Here is a 14,094-nt window from a genome sequence, read left to right as displayed (position 1 = left end):
AGCTGTTAGAGCAAGGATGCTCCGTCAGATCCGCAGGTTGAGGAGGGTCTTGCTGCTACCGGTTGAAGATTGGCTGCTTGGCAATAATAATAATGATGATGATAATAATAATAATTAGATTATTATTTTCTTTTAGTCTATGTATTTTTATTTATTTTCGTTTAGTAAAAAAAATTATGTTTGATCGGTTTTGGCGTTTTAATTCATATTTAATTTTCATTCTGTCTATTAATTTCTCAACAAACATGTCGACAATTGGACGTAAGGAATAATTTTGAATCCAGTAGCAATAGCAAGAGTTAAAACATATTGGTTATCTATTAGGTTTGTGGCAAGGGCTGATTTGTGTTGTTCCAAACAGATTACTCATCTGTTGCAACAAATAAGCAGTCTGATGCAACAGATAATCAGTCTGATCCAACAGATAATAAGTCTGTTGCAATAGATAACTAGTCTATTGCAACAGATAAATCTTATGTTGCAACAGATTACCCATCTGTTCGATTCATGTTATGAGCACTATAGAACCATAAAGATGAATCCAACATATGAGTCTTCTGTTGCAATAGATTACTCATCTGATGCAATAAATGAGTGATCTGTTTAAATTATGGGCACACTTGTTTTGGATTCATGACTGAGTTCTATCCATTGTTGGAAAAAACAACAGTAGTTGTGTACCCAGATGACAAATTCGACTAAAAATTATAATTTTACTTACCAAAGTCACCTATGAAGTAATGCCGAAGTGGAAAGTGATGAAGGAAAATTTAATCTAAGAAATTGGTCAGATAGCAGCAGTAGCGGTAACAACAACAACAACAACAATGGTCGACAAGAAGAAAATGAAGATGCTAATGAAGTAGAAGATGATGATAATGAAGCAAAAGATGATGAATAAAGCAGCAACAACAATGAACAACAATAATCGTGAAGAGGGAGAAAACAACAATGGATGAGAAGAGAGAGAAACACGCTTTTTATCCCTCGGTTTCCTGTTATATTAACTAACATGTACATCAAAATATAAATCAAAAACTTGTGGGTTAATTTCAAACTTTTCCAACTTTCTTAATCCATAATAAAGTAATTGTCACCTATACTCAATTATTAAGACTTGAGTCACCTGCACCTCATTTTCAAACTTTTTTGTCACCTACAGCTCAAAGCCCGTAAGATCCTTTATTTTCGGTTATCTAATCAATCACTTTATGAAATTAAATTTGTTTTTCCATTTCTTTCTAAAATTGCATAATCCCTTAATTCCCAAACTAAATATGAATCTTTCTATCGAATTGGCTCTCACACTCAATTACGTTATTACTTAAGGTAAATTCTCATTTACGAATGACATAGTGAGTCTATCTTCTCTTCTTTGTCATATTCCAGAAGATATATCGAAACTAACGTAAGATCAAAATATTCAGATGACTCTTTTGACAAAATAAAATATATTTAACTGTCAGTTCGTCTTGTCTCTTGAAGACACAAGTTTCACGAGTTGCTGATGATAATCTTCCAAGATTCGAGAGAAGCCTACTCACCGTTTAATTGCATGATTTGTCTTTCAAATTGGTTGATTTTTTATTTTTACCTTTTTCAATTAAATACATACCTAAAAATCCACGAGTTCTTTAAAGAGACTAGATATAACTTGTGCTCTCTAAAGAGACCGGATATAACTTGTGCTCAGGAGGCTACGAGTTGAAATCATGAAAACAGCCCTTTATCCGACACTTTTACTGACCCATATATAGCAATAACTTTAATGCACCAAATTGTCCTTTTATACTCCGAAAAACACTTAGTTTAACTCGAGGGGCAAAAGTGCCAATGACCCAAACTACATAATTCCCATTGGAATCACAGTCAAACCCTTCAACATGCATTCATAAGTGTATACAAACATCGCCTTCCGCCGTACATTCATCAAATCATAGGTTTTCCCTTCATTTTTTTTTTTATAATCATACCGTCTAACTCAGCTTTTGTGCATCTGATTAAATTCAGAAATATCAGGTAACCTCATTTGTCAGGCCTAGGTAGAATTCAAAGATTGTTCTACAAAATTAATTTATATTTATTTATTAGCCTTCAGAAAGTCAGTATAATCACTAATGAAGTTAAAATCTTTAAAAAAAATAAACATAAAGGGAATTCAAACATTGCTATATAGACATAAAAATCAATTTTAACTAAGGTATAAAAAGTGTAAGACCTGTTGGCCTTACGTGGCTACACCCTGCCTTGTGAAATTAGATGCACCAAAAAACTGTAATTTTTATTTTAATCTGCTAAAGGGGGTGTTCACGGTTTGGTTTAACAGAGAATTAAATTAAATCGATTAAAAAATTGATATTTGATTAGGTTTGGCTTGATTTTAAATTTTAAAAATCGATACTTATGTGGTTTGGTTTTATTCTAAAATAATTGATAAAATAATCAAATCAAACCGACAAAATTTATATACATACATATATATATATATATATATATATAGTTGACTGTGCCTTATGAGAGATAAATGGTTTTTGCACTTTGAATGACAATTAATACTAATTGGGAAAATAATATCTTGTTGTCTATGGAAATTTACAACTGAACTTTATTAGACTCATAAACAGTCACTAGTTTTAAACTTTCTTTTTGATCTCTATTGAGCAAGAAATTTATGTGTGTCTTTTGGGGACTTTATCATGTCGTTCTCTTATATGAAGTTTCTAAATATTTTTTTAGAAGCATTCATATGATGTTGTTTGTGGCTTTAACTAAGTATAACACTGGGTTGACATCTTAGTTTTAAGATCGAGGCACAACACTCGGTTGACATCTCATATGTTGGATTGGATTTGATTTTTTAAAATGTCAGCTTTTACCATTAGCTAAAGTTATAAACCGCTAAGAACCAAACTGACGGTTATTTTTTTGTTTGGTTTGATTTAGTTTAGAAATTTAAAAACTGACCAAGTTGGTTTAAATATTGTTTTGACTAATAACCGGCCATGAACACCCCTAGTTGTAACTAGTGTTTTGTGTTCTATGTTGCTCGGGTTCTTCAAAAATGTCTAAGGGGTACGTTTGGATTCTTGAAAAGTAGTGTACTTTTAGAGAATCCGACATAGATGCGAACATCTAAAGTGAAGAGTCCACGCAATTAGTTTGTGTCCAAAGTAGTTGTTTTGGCTCTTGGATGCTTTAATTTGTGTAACTTCTCCATGGCATTGCTTGCTTGGTAGGTTTTTGTTAGCTATGTTGCTAGTACTCTTCAAAAATATCATTGGGTGAGTGTTGGATATTTCAAAACAAGTGCATTATGAGAGGATCCGACATAGGTGCGGCAACATTTTTGGATAGTTCGAGCAACTTATCTTGTTAGAATAGATTCCATAACTGGATATTTATTGTGATAAATTGATAATTTGTTCTATTATGCTTTCCTTATTATTTGCTAGACTTATAGTTGCTATATGTCTTATTTACAGTTGTATTCCCCTTTTTAAACTGCTTTATTATGTTCTACTTGTTTTGATGGTCTTTCCGAAACAACCTTTTTATCTTTACGAGGCAGGTTAAGGTCTGCGTCGTACTTGTGAAAATATGTTGTGTATGTTGCTTTTGTTTAAATTGATAATTGGTTATGTTACTCTTTTCCTATTAGTTGCTAGACTTAATTAGTTGCTATATGTCTTTTTTACTGTTGTATTCTCTTTTTTAAACTTGCTTTGTTATGCGTCTTTCCAAAGCAACCTCTCTATCTCCATGAGGTAAGGGTAAGGTATGCGCGCTCTAATTGTGGGAATTATACAGTGAGTGTGTTGTTGTTGTTTTAAATGGATATGGTTATCTTAAGCTTTTTCTATAATTTGCTATAGGTCGCATTTACAGCTGTATTCTCCTTTTTAAACTTGCCTTATTATGCGTCTTTCCAAAAACAGCCTCTCCATTTCCACGTAGTAGGGATTACTGTGGTAGACATGAATCATAAGCAATAATGATTTCATTATTATTTGTTATCTCTGCTTTGCATCTGTATGTTATTTTTAGTATTGCTTTGTTATGAGCTATGAGTCGAGGGTCTACAGAAACAGTCTCTCTACCTCCGCGGGGTAGGGTTGAGGTCTGCGTTACACCCTCCCCTCTCAAACCCTACCTAGGGATTACACCGCGTATGCTGTTGTTGTTGTTGTTGTACACGAGTCATATATATGAAGCATGTTGAAGATGTTTATAGTCTTAATTATATTCTGACTTCTTCTTTTTCTTTCCAAATATTCAGAACTCAAAATGGCAATGATAAGTCGCGGCAGTAAGAGAGTTTACATTGAAGGGGACGATCTTGATAGACTTACCGCTCTTCCCATTAGTGTCAAACACCAGATTCAGGAGCGCTTGTCTATGGAGGAAGCTGCACGAATGAGTATATTGTCTAGACCGTGGAGACATGTTTGGTCTTCAATCCCTAAACTCATATTTTCTTCTCAGTTTTGCCAGAGAAAGCCCTTAATAGACGTGATTGATACAATTCTGTTGCAGCACAACGGAGCTATTAAGACATTCCTCCTAGATATTTCATCGATACCTCCTTCTAAGCACTCAGTTATCGATCAATGGATGCTTTTACTGTCAAGAAACGGTATCATGTATCTCACCCTTCAGAATCTACAAAATGCTGCTCCGTATATATTACCTTCCTGCATGTATGATGTAGAACTAGAAAGTTTGCGTCTGGCCAACTGCATTTTCAAGCCGCCGTGCAGCTTTAGGGGTTTCCACAAGCTCAAAAGTCTTTCACTACTTAAAGTCGTCTTGTTATTAGACAACGACATTGCAGCTTCTTTCTTGTGGATGCCATACCTTGTTATTCTGCAAGTTAACGCGTGTAGTGGTTTTCCTAACGCGAAAATATATGCTCCAACACTTTCCCAAGTATATTTCCTTACCAGGAGAAGCGAAACGCTTGATTTGGGTCATTACATGGACTGTCGGAAGCTGAAAGCAGTTAGACTTGTATCGTCAAAAGAGAATCAAGAGAAAGCGGTTAACTTGACCTATCTACTCAACTGCTGGTCTGAAATTCGCGATTTTGCTATGGACAGTTACTACCTCCAGTCTTTTGCTACTGAAGCGGAGAGGCTCCCGGCATACCTCAACAGCTTGAAGGTTATGACTCTATATGAGTTTGATTTTGATGATGAAGATCAAATATTTTCTCTTCTAAGAATGCTTATAATTTCTCCCAATTTGAATGACCTTCGTTTGGTGTTGAGCTCGAAGAAGAGGAATGTTGGCATGGAAGTGAATGTCGTAAATCACTTTGAAGGACCATCCTACAGGACACTCGGAGTACTCAAGCTTGAAAGTTTGAAAGTAAAAAATTTCCATGGTTCAAGAATAGAAATGCTCTTCGTAAAGTTTATATTCGCGTCTGCACCTTCACTCCTGAAGAGTACCATCTTTATTGAAGATGTAGAAAGTGTTGATCAAAGCGAATACGTGAAGATCACAAAGGAGTTGATGGGTTTCCCTCGGGCATCTCCGACACTGAAAATGTACATGATATGTGATGCATCAAAATTAGGCATCTTGACTCAGGAGGGCTCGTTTCATGATGGAATGTAAGTGGGAATACTATTGATCCTTCCGGACGTTGGGGTGAAAAAAAGGACATCTTGACCTGTGTGCAAGTGTATAAACTATATAGTTTGTTTCTTTAGCAATAGAAGGCAGCTAAAATCCTTTACGCGACTGCATGTCAATGTATACAAGTTAAACTCGAAAGGGAAATATCACATATAAATAAGTGCTCTTTATATGTGAGGTAGGTTAGTGTAGTACTACATTATTGTGGTAGACTTATTTTTGCTATTATATATATATATATATATATGTTGTTTGTTGCTATCTATTATTTCTTATTCTTATATATTGATTCTTTTCTAAAATGTTTTTGTCTTGAGTTGGGGGTCTTTCGGAAACAACCTCTCTGTCTCACCTCTGATGTAGTGGTACGGACTGCGTACACTTTATCCTCCGCAGAGCCCCCTTTGTGGGATTATACTGGGTATGTTGTCGTTGTTGTTGATAATTATATTTGAGAGTTGTAAATGCAGAAAGAATTTACACTTTAATTAGAGGGGAAATGTCAAATTATTCTTGTAATATGTTTTGCACACCAATCAGACAGTTAAAATTAGTACTCTTCGAAAACTATTTGTCATCCCACTTATCATATGCAAACACTAGAAATTAAAGTACGTAAGAAATTTTTATTTGTTTTCTAAAAAAAACATTTTTCAGAAGAATATTTTCTCATGAAAAATGTTTTTATTCTTACCAAATACATCGAAAGGAAAACACTGACAACACACGGGAACAAGTCAAAAAAAAAGTTTTTTTTTGCAAAATGAGAATAATCGTATAGATATGATTTTGCATTTTTCAACAAATATCATATGTTTTATTATTCTGAGCGGGTATTCAATTTTACTTAATGAAGACATAAAATTCATGTATGCAAATTGCTACATTTTATGGTATATTCACCATAAATATCAAGAATTTTAGAACAGTAGCAGCAAACCCAACAATCATTGCACGAAATTGACTGACAAATTATCAAAATCAAAAAAGGAAAATGTTATGTTTCCATTCTGAACTATACACGAAATTGATGAGACACATCCGAACTTTAGGAGGGTCCTATTACCCCTGAACTCATTAAAACCATATTTCTTGCAACCTTAGTGCCTATGTGGACCTTCAGTGTGTTGATTCACTGATGTGCCATGTAGATACTAAGATTGTCAAAAATACGGTTTTAATTAGTGCAGGGACAATAGGACCCTCCTAAAATTCAAGTTTGTCTCAAAAATTTCGTGTATAGTTCAGAGTAGAAACTGAGCATTTTCTCAAATCAAAATAGAATAAGTTATGATACGAAGAGAACAAATCCGAAAAAATCATGCATAAAAACACATATAAAGTGCACACACATATATATAGATGATACTTGTTAGGATCAAAATAACTAGGTGTCATGTGGAAGCTAGCAAAGCAAACATCGAAAGGCGCCAATAAAAGGACATACGAGAAATACACCAAAAAAAAGACACAATAATTTAACGTAGTTCGGTCAATCGATCTACATCCACAGAAGAAGGTGAGCAATCCAATATATAAAAGAGAGTATAAACTGTCAAGAGAGACAACCTCACACAATTCACTCGGAATAAAAGGAGGTTCACACTAATAATACCGCAATACTTGTGTCTCACAAAGTCTCCCCCAAACGAAATTAACTCTCAACCCCCTAGAACTATAGTGTGAATGCTACAAAACTAGTAGAAAGCAGTCTCTCTTTATAGAGTTTATAACATTTTCCTACCAGAATAAGGATTAGCCAAATATGGAGAAATCAATTATGATACCTAAAAGAAAACCTAATTATAATAAGAAATTAAGGACAAATATTGAACAATACTGTTATATAATCTAGAGAAATATATAAAGAGATAAATACTAACTCGTAGCTACGACGACAAGAATTGTTAAAAAGTGGCCAAGCTTCATCAATGCCATTCTTGAAGATTATACTTTGTGCTTTATGAATTTTTCGTGGCTTATCTCATTGCTTGTCAAAGGTCATAATTTATAAGCATCGTGATGATAAATTTTTAGTGAGTTGTGAAAATAATTGTTTTTTTTTTTACTATTTTTTAGCTCATTTTTATATTCAAAATTTAAAATATTCAAAAAAAAAAAAAACACAACTTTTATCTCATCTATTCCGTATGATAACACGATCATTGGTGTCCTTCCGAATCGAGAGATAAAGGATTGAAATTCATTCGACTAAGTTTCAAGATATAATAATAAAGTTAGATTAATAAAATAGATATCTAATTAATTTTTTTATTTTTTTTTTATGAAATGTGTTAAGTTAACGGGAGTCGAGTTTAGATAAAACGGAGGGAATGAAAATGCTAAATATATCTTGTTAAATGCTGACATATTATGCAGTGAATCTAAGATTAAAGAAAAAATTGTCACATGCACTTGTTGCCGTGAATATGTCACTAACTTAGAAGTCAATAAAACAATGCATGCCAATAGAATACTATAATGATATTTCTAATTATAAGTTGTTAGTGACTTTAATAGCATTTATAATTTCTATAGTATTTAATTAGTGCGAAATAAAGTAACAAATATAGATTAATTAACTCCACTATATAGATGGTAACGGAGAATTGCAAACTACTTGAGTTTGACCAAGCAATTTTAGTTTCTTTGAAAATATATGAAGGGTTAAACGCAAAATATAATGGTAGTACGTAGCATGTATTCGGTGAATTACTCGAGGTGCACGAGTTGGCCGTTATAGAAAACATATTTATGTTTTTAATAAAATGAACTTAGTGTTTCGGCAAAATATATATAGGTTACAATCCTTACATTATAATTTACATTATAATATAGTACATTACAGTTCTGACATTACAATTTCTGTATAACTTGTGTGTCGACCAGATAACCCCTCATACGAGTAATATATAGGACGTGTCATAGACATCGCTTCCAGTATTGGAAAACAGATTTCTTGACTTGTACAAAATGAAGAGGACACCTAACATTATAATATAGTACATTACAGTTCCGACATAACGTATATTACAATCTTTGCATAACTTGTGTGTCGACCAGACGACCCCTGATAGGAGTAACATGACGTGTCATCTCGCGCCAAGTATTGGAAAACACGCATCACGCCACGATTTCTTGACTTGTACAAGATGAAGAGGACATCTAACATTATAATATACACATTACAGTTCTGACATAACATTACAATCTCTACATAACTTCTATGTCGACCAGACGACCCCTGATAGGAGTAACACGACGCGTCATAGACATCGCGCAAAGCATTGGAAAACGCGTCCCATACCACTATTTCTTGACTTGTACAAGATGAAGAGGACACCTAACATTATAATATAGTAAATTACAGTTTTGACATCACGTTACAATCTTTGCATAACTTGTGTGTCGATCAGACGACCCCTGATAGGAGTAACACGACGCTTCATAGACATCACGCCCAGCATTGAAAAACGCGTGTCACGCCACGATTTCTTAACTCGTACAAGATGAAGAGGAAACCTAAGAAGCCAACACAAAAACCAGGACCAATTCCAGCATAGAACCACTTACGTTCATCACCATCATCATCATTATCTTGATGATCACCTTGAGGAATTTGTTCACTTACATTTGATGATCCATTGTCATTGCAACTTTTCTTGATCAACTTTCCACAAAGTCTAGGATTACCAACATAAAATGATTGATCATCCAAAGATTGAAGCTGATTTCCAGTAGGAATTGGACCCGAAAAATCGTTATAAGACAAGTTCATGTAGCTCAAATAGTTCAAAGAAGCCAGACTTTGAGGAATTGAACCAGAAAGTTTGTTATGTGACAAATCAAGTGACTCCAAATGCTTCAAATAACCTAGTTTTTTTGGTATGCTTCCATTGAGATTATTCCTAGACAAATTCAAATATTGCAAGTCAACCAATTTTGTTAACTCATTAGGTATCCTTCCAACAAGTTCATTTTCAGAAAGATCCAAAATTCTAAGTAACAAAATTTGTTCACCAACATACTCAAGTGGTATTCCTTTCATAAAACTTTCAACTCTTTGTCCAAATACTTCACCAGGTCCATACATAACACCAGAACTCATACACGAAAAGTTGCTAAAACAACGCGGAATAGTTCCATACAAGTTGTTACCAGCAAGATTTAACCAACATAGAGATGAGATTTGGCATAGTTCCAATGGGATAACGCCGTAAAATTGATTCGAATTTAGCCTCAAGAGTTCCAAACTTTGCAACTTTTCGCCGATCCATGTAGGAAAAACATCCTTCAGTTTGTTTTCTCCCAAGTCTAGTCTTTGTAACGATGTCAAATTTTGCAAAGACGAAGGGATTTTACCTTGTAAGTTGTTCTTTTGTAAATGCAAAAAACTTAGTGGCAAATCACCTAAAGAACATGGGATTTCACCTTCAAGACTATTATCAGCAAGATTTAATGATCTCAATTCTTCCAAGTTACTCAAACATGAAGGGATTCGTCCGGATAACAGATTCTTGGAAAGATCAATCGAATGCAAAAGTTGAGCATCGCACAAAACGCCTATACCACCGACTAATTTGTTAACTGAAAGATCCAGAGTTGTCATGAACAAGGTTGCATTGCTCAACCAATTTGGGATCATATCAGTAATGTTAGCATCAGACATAATGAGAATCTCAAGAATTGACTGTTTTCGTAGCCACTGAGGAAAACGTGGACCAACTTTTACCGATGTGATCCCAATCTCCTTGACACGAAAAGGTGGATACCAATTGGAACTAACATTCAGGATCAAGTTTTCAGACAAGTACAATTTCTTCAATTTGTTGAGTTTTGCAAAGTGGAGTTCAGAAACTATACCGGTGAACAAGTTCTTCGAGATATCTAGCTCTTCAAGATTCGATAACTGTCCAATACTCGAAGGAATTCTCCCATTCAACTTGTTGTTTGCTAACCGTAAAAACCTCAAATTCGACAGCCTGCCTATTGAATTTGGAATTTCACCATATAACAAGCTATTAGTACTGTCAATAACTTCAAGATTCTCGTGCATTGACATTCCTTCCGGAAAGAAGTCATCGAATTTTGTATTTCCTATGTATAACTCCTTCAAACGATTCTCAATACAACTCGATGGATTTCTTATAAAACTCGGAAGCAGTCCACTGATTTTTTCATTATCTGACAAATCAAGCACACTCAATCGACAAAAAATGCTCGTTAAAGCCTCAGGTACTGGTCCTTTTAACTCATTGTACCTCAACTTCAGCACAGAAAGTGAAGTCAAATTTCCAAGTAAACAGAGATTAGTAAAATGAATGTCATTCCCTAACAAATCCAAATAAACCAAGTTGTTCAACTTACTCAATGAACTCAACAACGAATCGCCAAATCCATTACCGGAAACATCCAACACTCTGAGTGAACTAAGCTTCTCAAAAACACTAATCGAATCATCAAAGTAGTTTTGACCAAGATCAAGATTCATCAGCCTAGTAAGATTACAAAACCATGGAGGGACAATGGAGGGATTCTCAGAGTTCATTCTAATCGCGTTATCTCGGATATTAAATGAACTAAGAGATGTGAAATTCACTTGTGTAAAATAAGGCAATGTGACTAGATTACAACCTTCTAAGTTCAATGAAAGCAATGAAGGTAACATGTTAATTGAATTCCAAAGATCTTTACTATCTACAAGAACAAATTTAGAAAGATCAATACTTTTCAAAGAAGAAAGCCTAGATATCCAACTAAAACTATCAACTTTAAACTCATTTTCTGGCCCTAAAACATTACTATAACATCCACCAAGATATAAATGTTCCAATCTTGATAAATTCCCAAGACTATGTGGAATATATCCACCAAATCCACTACATGAAACATTCAGAAATCTCAAATTCCTTAACAACCCAAAAAATTTTGGAATTTGGATACTTGCAAAGTAATTATAACTCAAGTCTAAGTAACTCAAATGTTTCAATCTAACTAAAGAAGGACTTAACTCACCTCCTAAGAAATTTTTCACTTGATTATCTAACACCTTTTGTGGAATAATATCAGCATCAAGAAGATAATTATTGTAATGCAAATCAATTTTCACAACATTTCCTGTTTTCTCATCACAATAAATTCCATCATATTTGCAACAATCTTGTCCTGTCCATGATGACAAACGATTTGTGTTATCAATTAGGCCATTCTTGAATTCAATAAGAGCTTTTTGGTCATTTTCAGAACAAGTTATATTAGGATAATGAGTTTTGGTGAAACAAATTTCAAGATTGATGACAAAAACAAGAATTAGCAAAATGAAGGAATGGTAATTCATATTTTTTAAAGTAGAATATTGCATTGTTTTCTATATTCTTGAGGGATTTTAAGTAACTTTTAAGCATTTAATATGTGTTCTAAGTTCGTTGAGAGTTGAAAAATAACATTTTAAGCATTTAATGTGTTCTGAGTTCATTGAGAGTTGAAAAATAACATCAAGATTGTGGTGAAGTAGTAAATACTCCTTCATTTTTACTTAAATATACCAAATTCAAGCCACGGATATAAAGTTGCCTTTGATAAAAAGCGTTTTACCTTATCATAAGACTTTTTAAAGTTAATTCAAATTAATCAAACTCCAATATAAATATTAAATATGGGGAGGTAACCAAAAAAAGTTGTAAAATAAAAGGTAGTTGAGAAAATTCAATGCAAATGATACAGTATGTCTATTTGATTTTGTGATGAAAGTGAGAACACGTTGACACAAAGTTAGTTTTATTGACTATTTAGTCATTTGGATATGAATTTGAGTATACTTTAGGAAGTACTTAATACTCTCGCCATTTTAATTTATTTATCTTATTTCTTTAATCATTTCTTTTAAAAATAATGTCTCTTTTTCTTTTCTATAATATAATTTTCATTCTAATTGATAAAGTTATTGCCATGTGACCAGGAGACCACGAGTTCAAGCCTTGAAAACAGACTCTGGCAGAAATGCAAGGTAATGTTGCGTGCGATACACCCTTGTGGTGGGGCCCTTCTCCGAACACCGTGCATAGCGATAACTTTAGTGCACCGGGCTGCCCTTTTAATTTTCATTCCAACCTTTTGTGTGGCATATTCATAATCATAAAATTAAAGAATATTTTAGTTTATTGTATATATATTTAATTTAATACTATAAGAATTAGGTTATTTTTAAAACACGCTAAAAAAATATAACAACAACAACATATCAGTATATTTCCACCAAGTGGAGTCTGGAGAGGATAAGTGTACACAGTATATCCCACTAGCTACCTCAGAAATGAGATAGAGAGACTGTTTTCGATAGACCCCTGGCTCAAAATAAAAGAATCTCGACAAGGAATAATAAAAGAACAAAAATATCATAGAAATCAACATATACACGATACACCACGTAGTACAACGTAACAAAAGATACAATCATCCCAAATTCATACTAACCTATACAATCATCCCAAATTCATACTAACCTTCCACCCTAATCCACCTCTTCCACAACTTCCTATCCAGGATCATGTCCTTGGTAAGCTGGAGCTGCTCCATGTCTTGTCTAGTCACCTCTCTCTAATATTTCTTCGGTCTGCCTCTACCTCGTTTGAACTCATCTCTAGCCAACCTCTCACACCTTCGCACTGGGCATCCGCGCCTCTCCTCATCACATGACCAAACCATCTCAATCTCGCTTCCTCCATCTTGACTTCCACCGATGTCACTCCCTCCTTATCTCGAATAACCTCATTTCTAATCTTATCTTTCCTAGTACACTCATACATCCACTGAAACATTCTCGTCTTTGTCACCTTCATCTTCTGGATGTGGGTCTTCTTAATAAGTCAATACTTCACTCTATACAACAACATCGGTCTAACCACCACTCAATAAAACTTGTCTTTAAATTTAGAAGGTACATTTTTGTCACACTAAAAGACAAGTAAATTTAAACGAATACAACAATATCATTGAAATTTCAATGTGTAGATCAACTCGTTTATGCCAATGAGTTGTCAAATATGGTGGAAAAGTTGGCATGCAATTTTGTCAAACATTACAGTCTTCTCCTTAAATGTTACTCTCTCAGTTGATTTTTATTTATCTAATATATATTAAAAATAGATATTTAATAATATCTATAATTTAGATAATTGATGAATAATTCATTGTCATCTGTCCGTTTTATCATTATTATTAAATGTCATTTATTACTCATGCATTTCTAAACTATAAATTTTTAAAATTTAGTGGGTCATAATTGTAAAATTACTCATACTATTTATCATTGGTTAAGGCGTACTAAGTCAACCATGAATAATTAAAGAAACACAAAGAAATTACATAAAGTAAATAGTATAAGATATCATTACTCACATTAATTTAACAAAATACACTCAATTAAAATTTTCTTAAAAAATATGTCAAGTCAAT

General features: G+C 33.7%; 2 protein-coding genes across 2 annotated transcripts; one reads left to right on the top strand and one right to left on the bottom strand.

Moving 5' to 3' along the window:
• The first annotated feature begins 4,284 nt into the window (after positions 1 to 4,284).
• LOC107841703 (F-box/FBD/LRR-repeat protein At1g13570-like) lies at positions 4,285 to 5,619 on the top strand. The gene has a single exon (XM_047396186.1). The coding sequence runs from the start codon at positions 4,285 to 4,287 to the stop codon at positions 5,617 to 5,619; it is 1,335 nt and encodes a 444-aa protein (XP_047252142.1).
• Positions 5,620 to 9,094: 3,475 nt separating this feature from the next.
• Positions 9,095 to 13,215, bottom strand: LOC107841704 (receptor-like protein EIX2). The gene is made up of 3 exons (XM_047396185.1): positions 13,143 to 13,215; positions 11,656 to 11,805; positions 9,095 to 11,337 (listed from the first exon to the last, which is right to left on the bottom strand). Exons 1-3 carry the CDS (start codon positions 13,213 to 13,215, stop codon positions 9,095 to 9,097), a joined length of 2,466 nt encoding a protein of 821 aa, XP_047252141.1.
• Positions 13,216 to 14,094: the final 879 nt, after the last annotated feature.

This window comes from Capsicum annuum, chromosome 9 (assembly GCF_002878395.1).
Source record: "Capsicum annuum cultivar UCD-10X-F1 chromosome 9, UCD10Xv1.1, whole genome shotgun sequence".
In the NCBI taxonomy this organism is placed as follows: Eukaryota; Viridiplantae; Streptophyta; class Magnoliopsida; order Solanales; family Solanaceae; genus Capsicum; species Capsicum annuum.
This window is presented reverse-complemented; position numbering and strand designations above follow the sequence as displayed.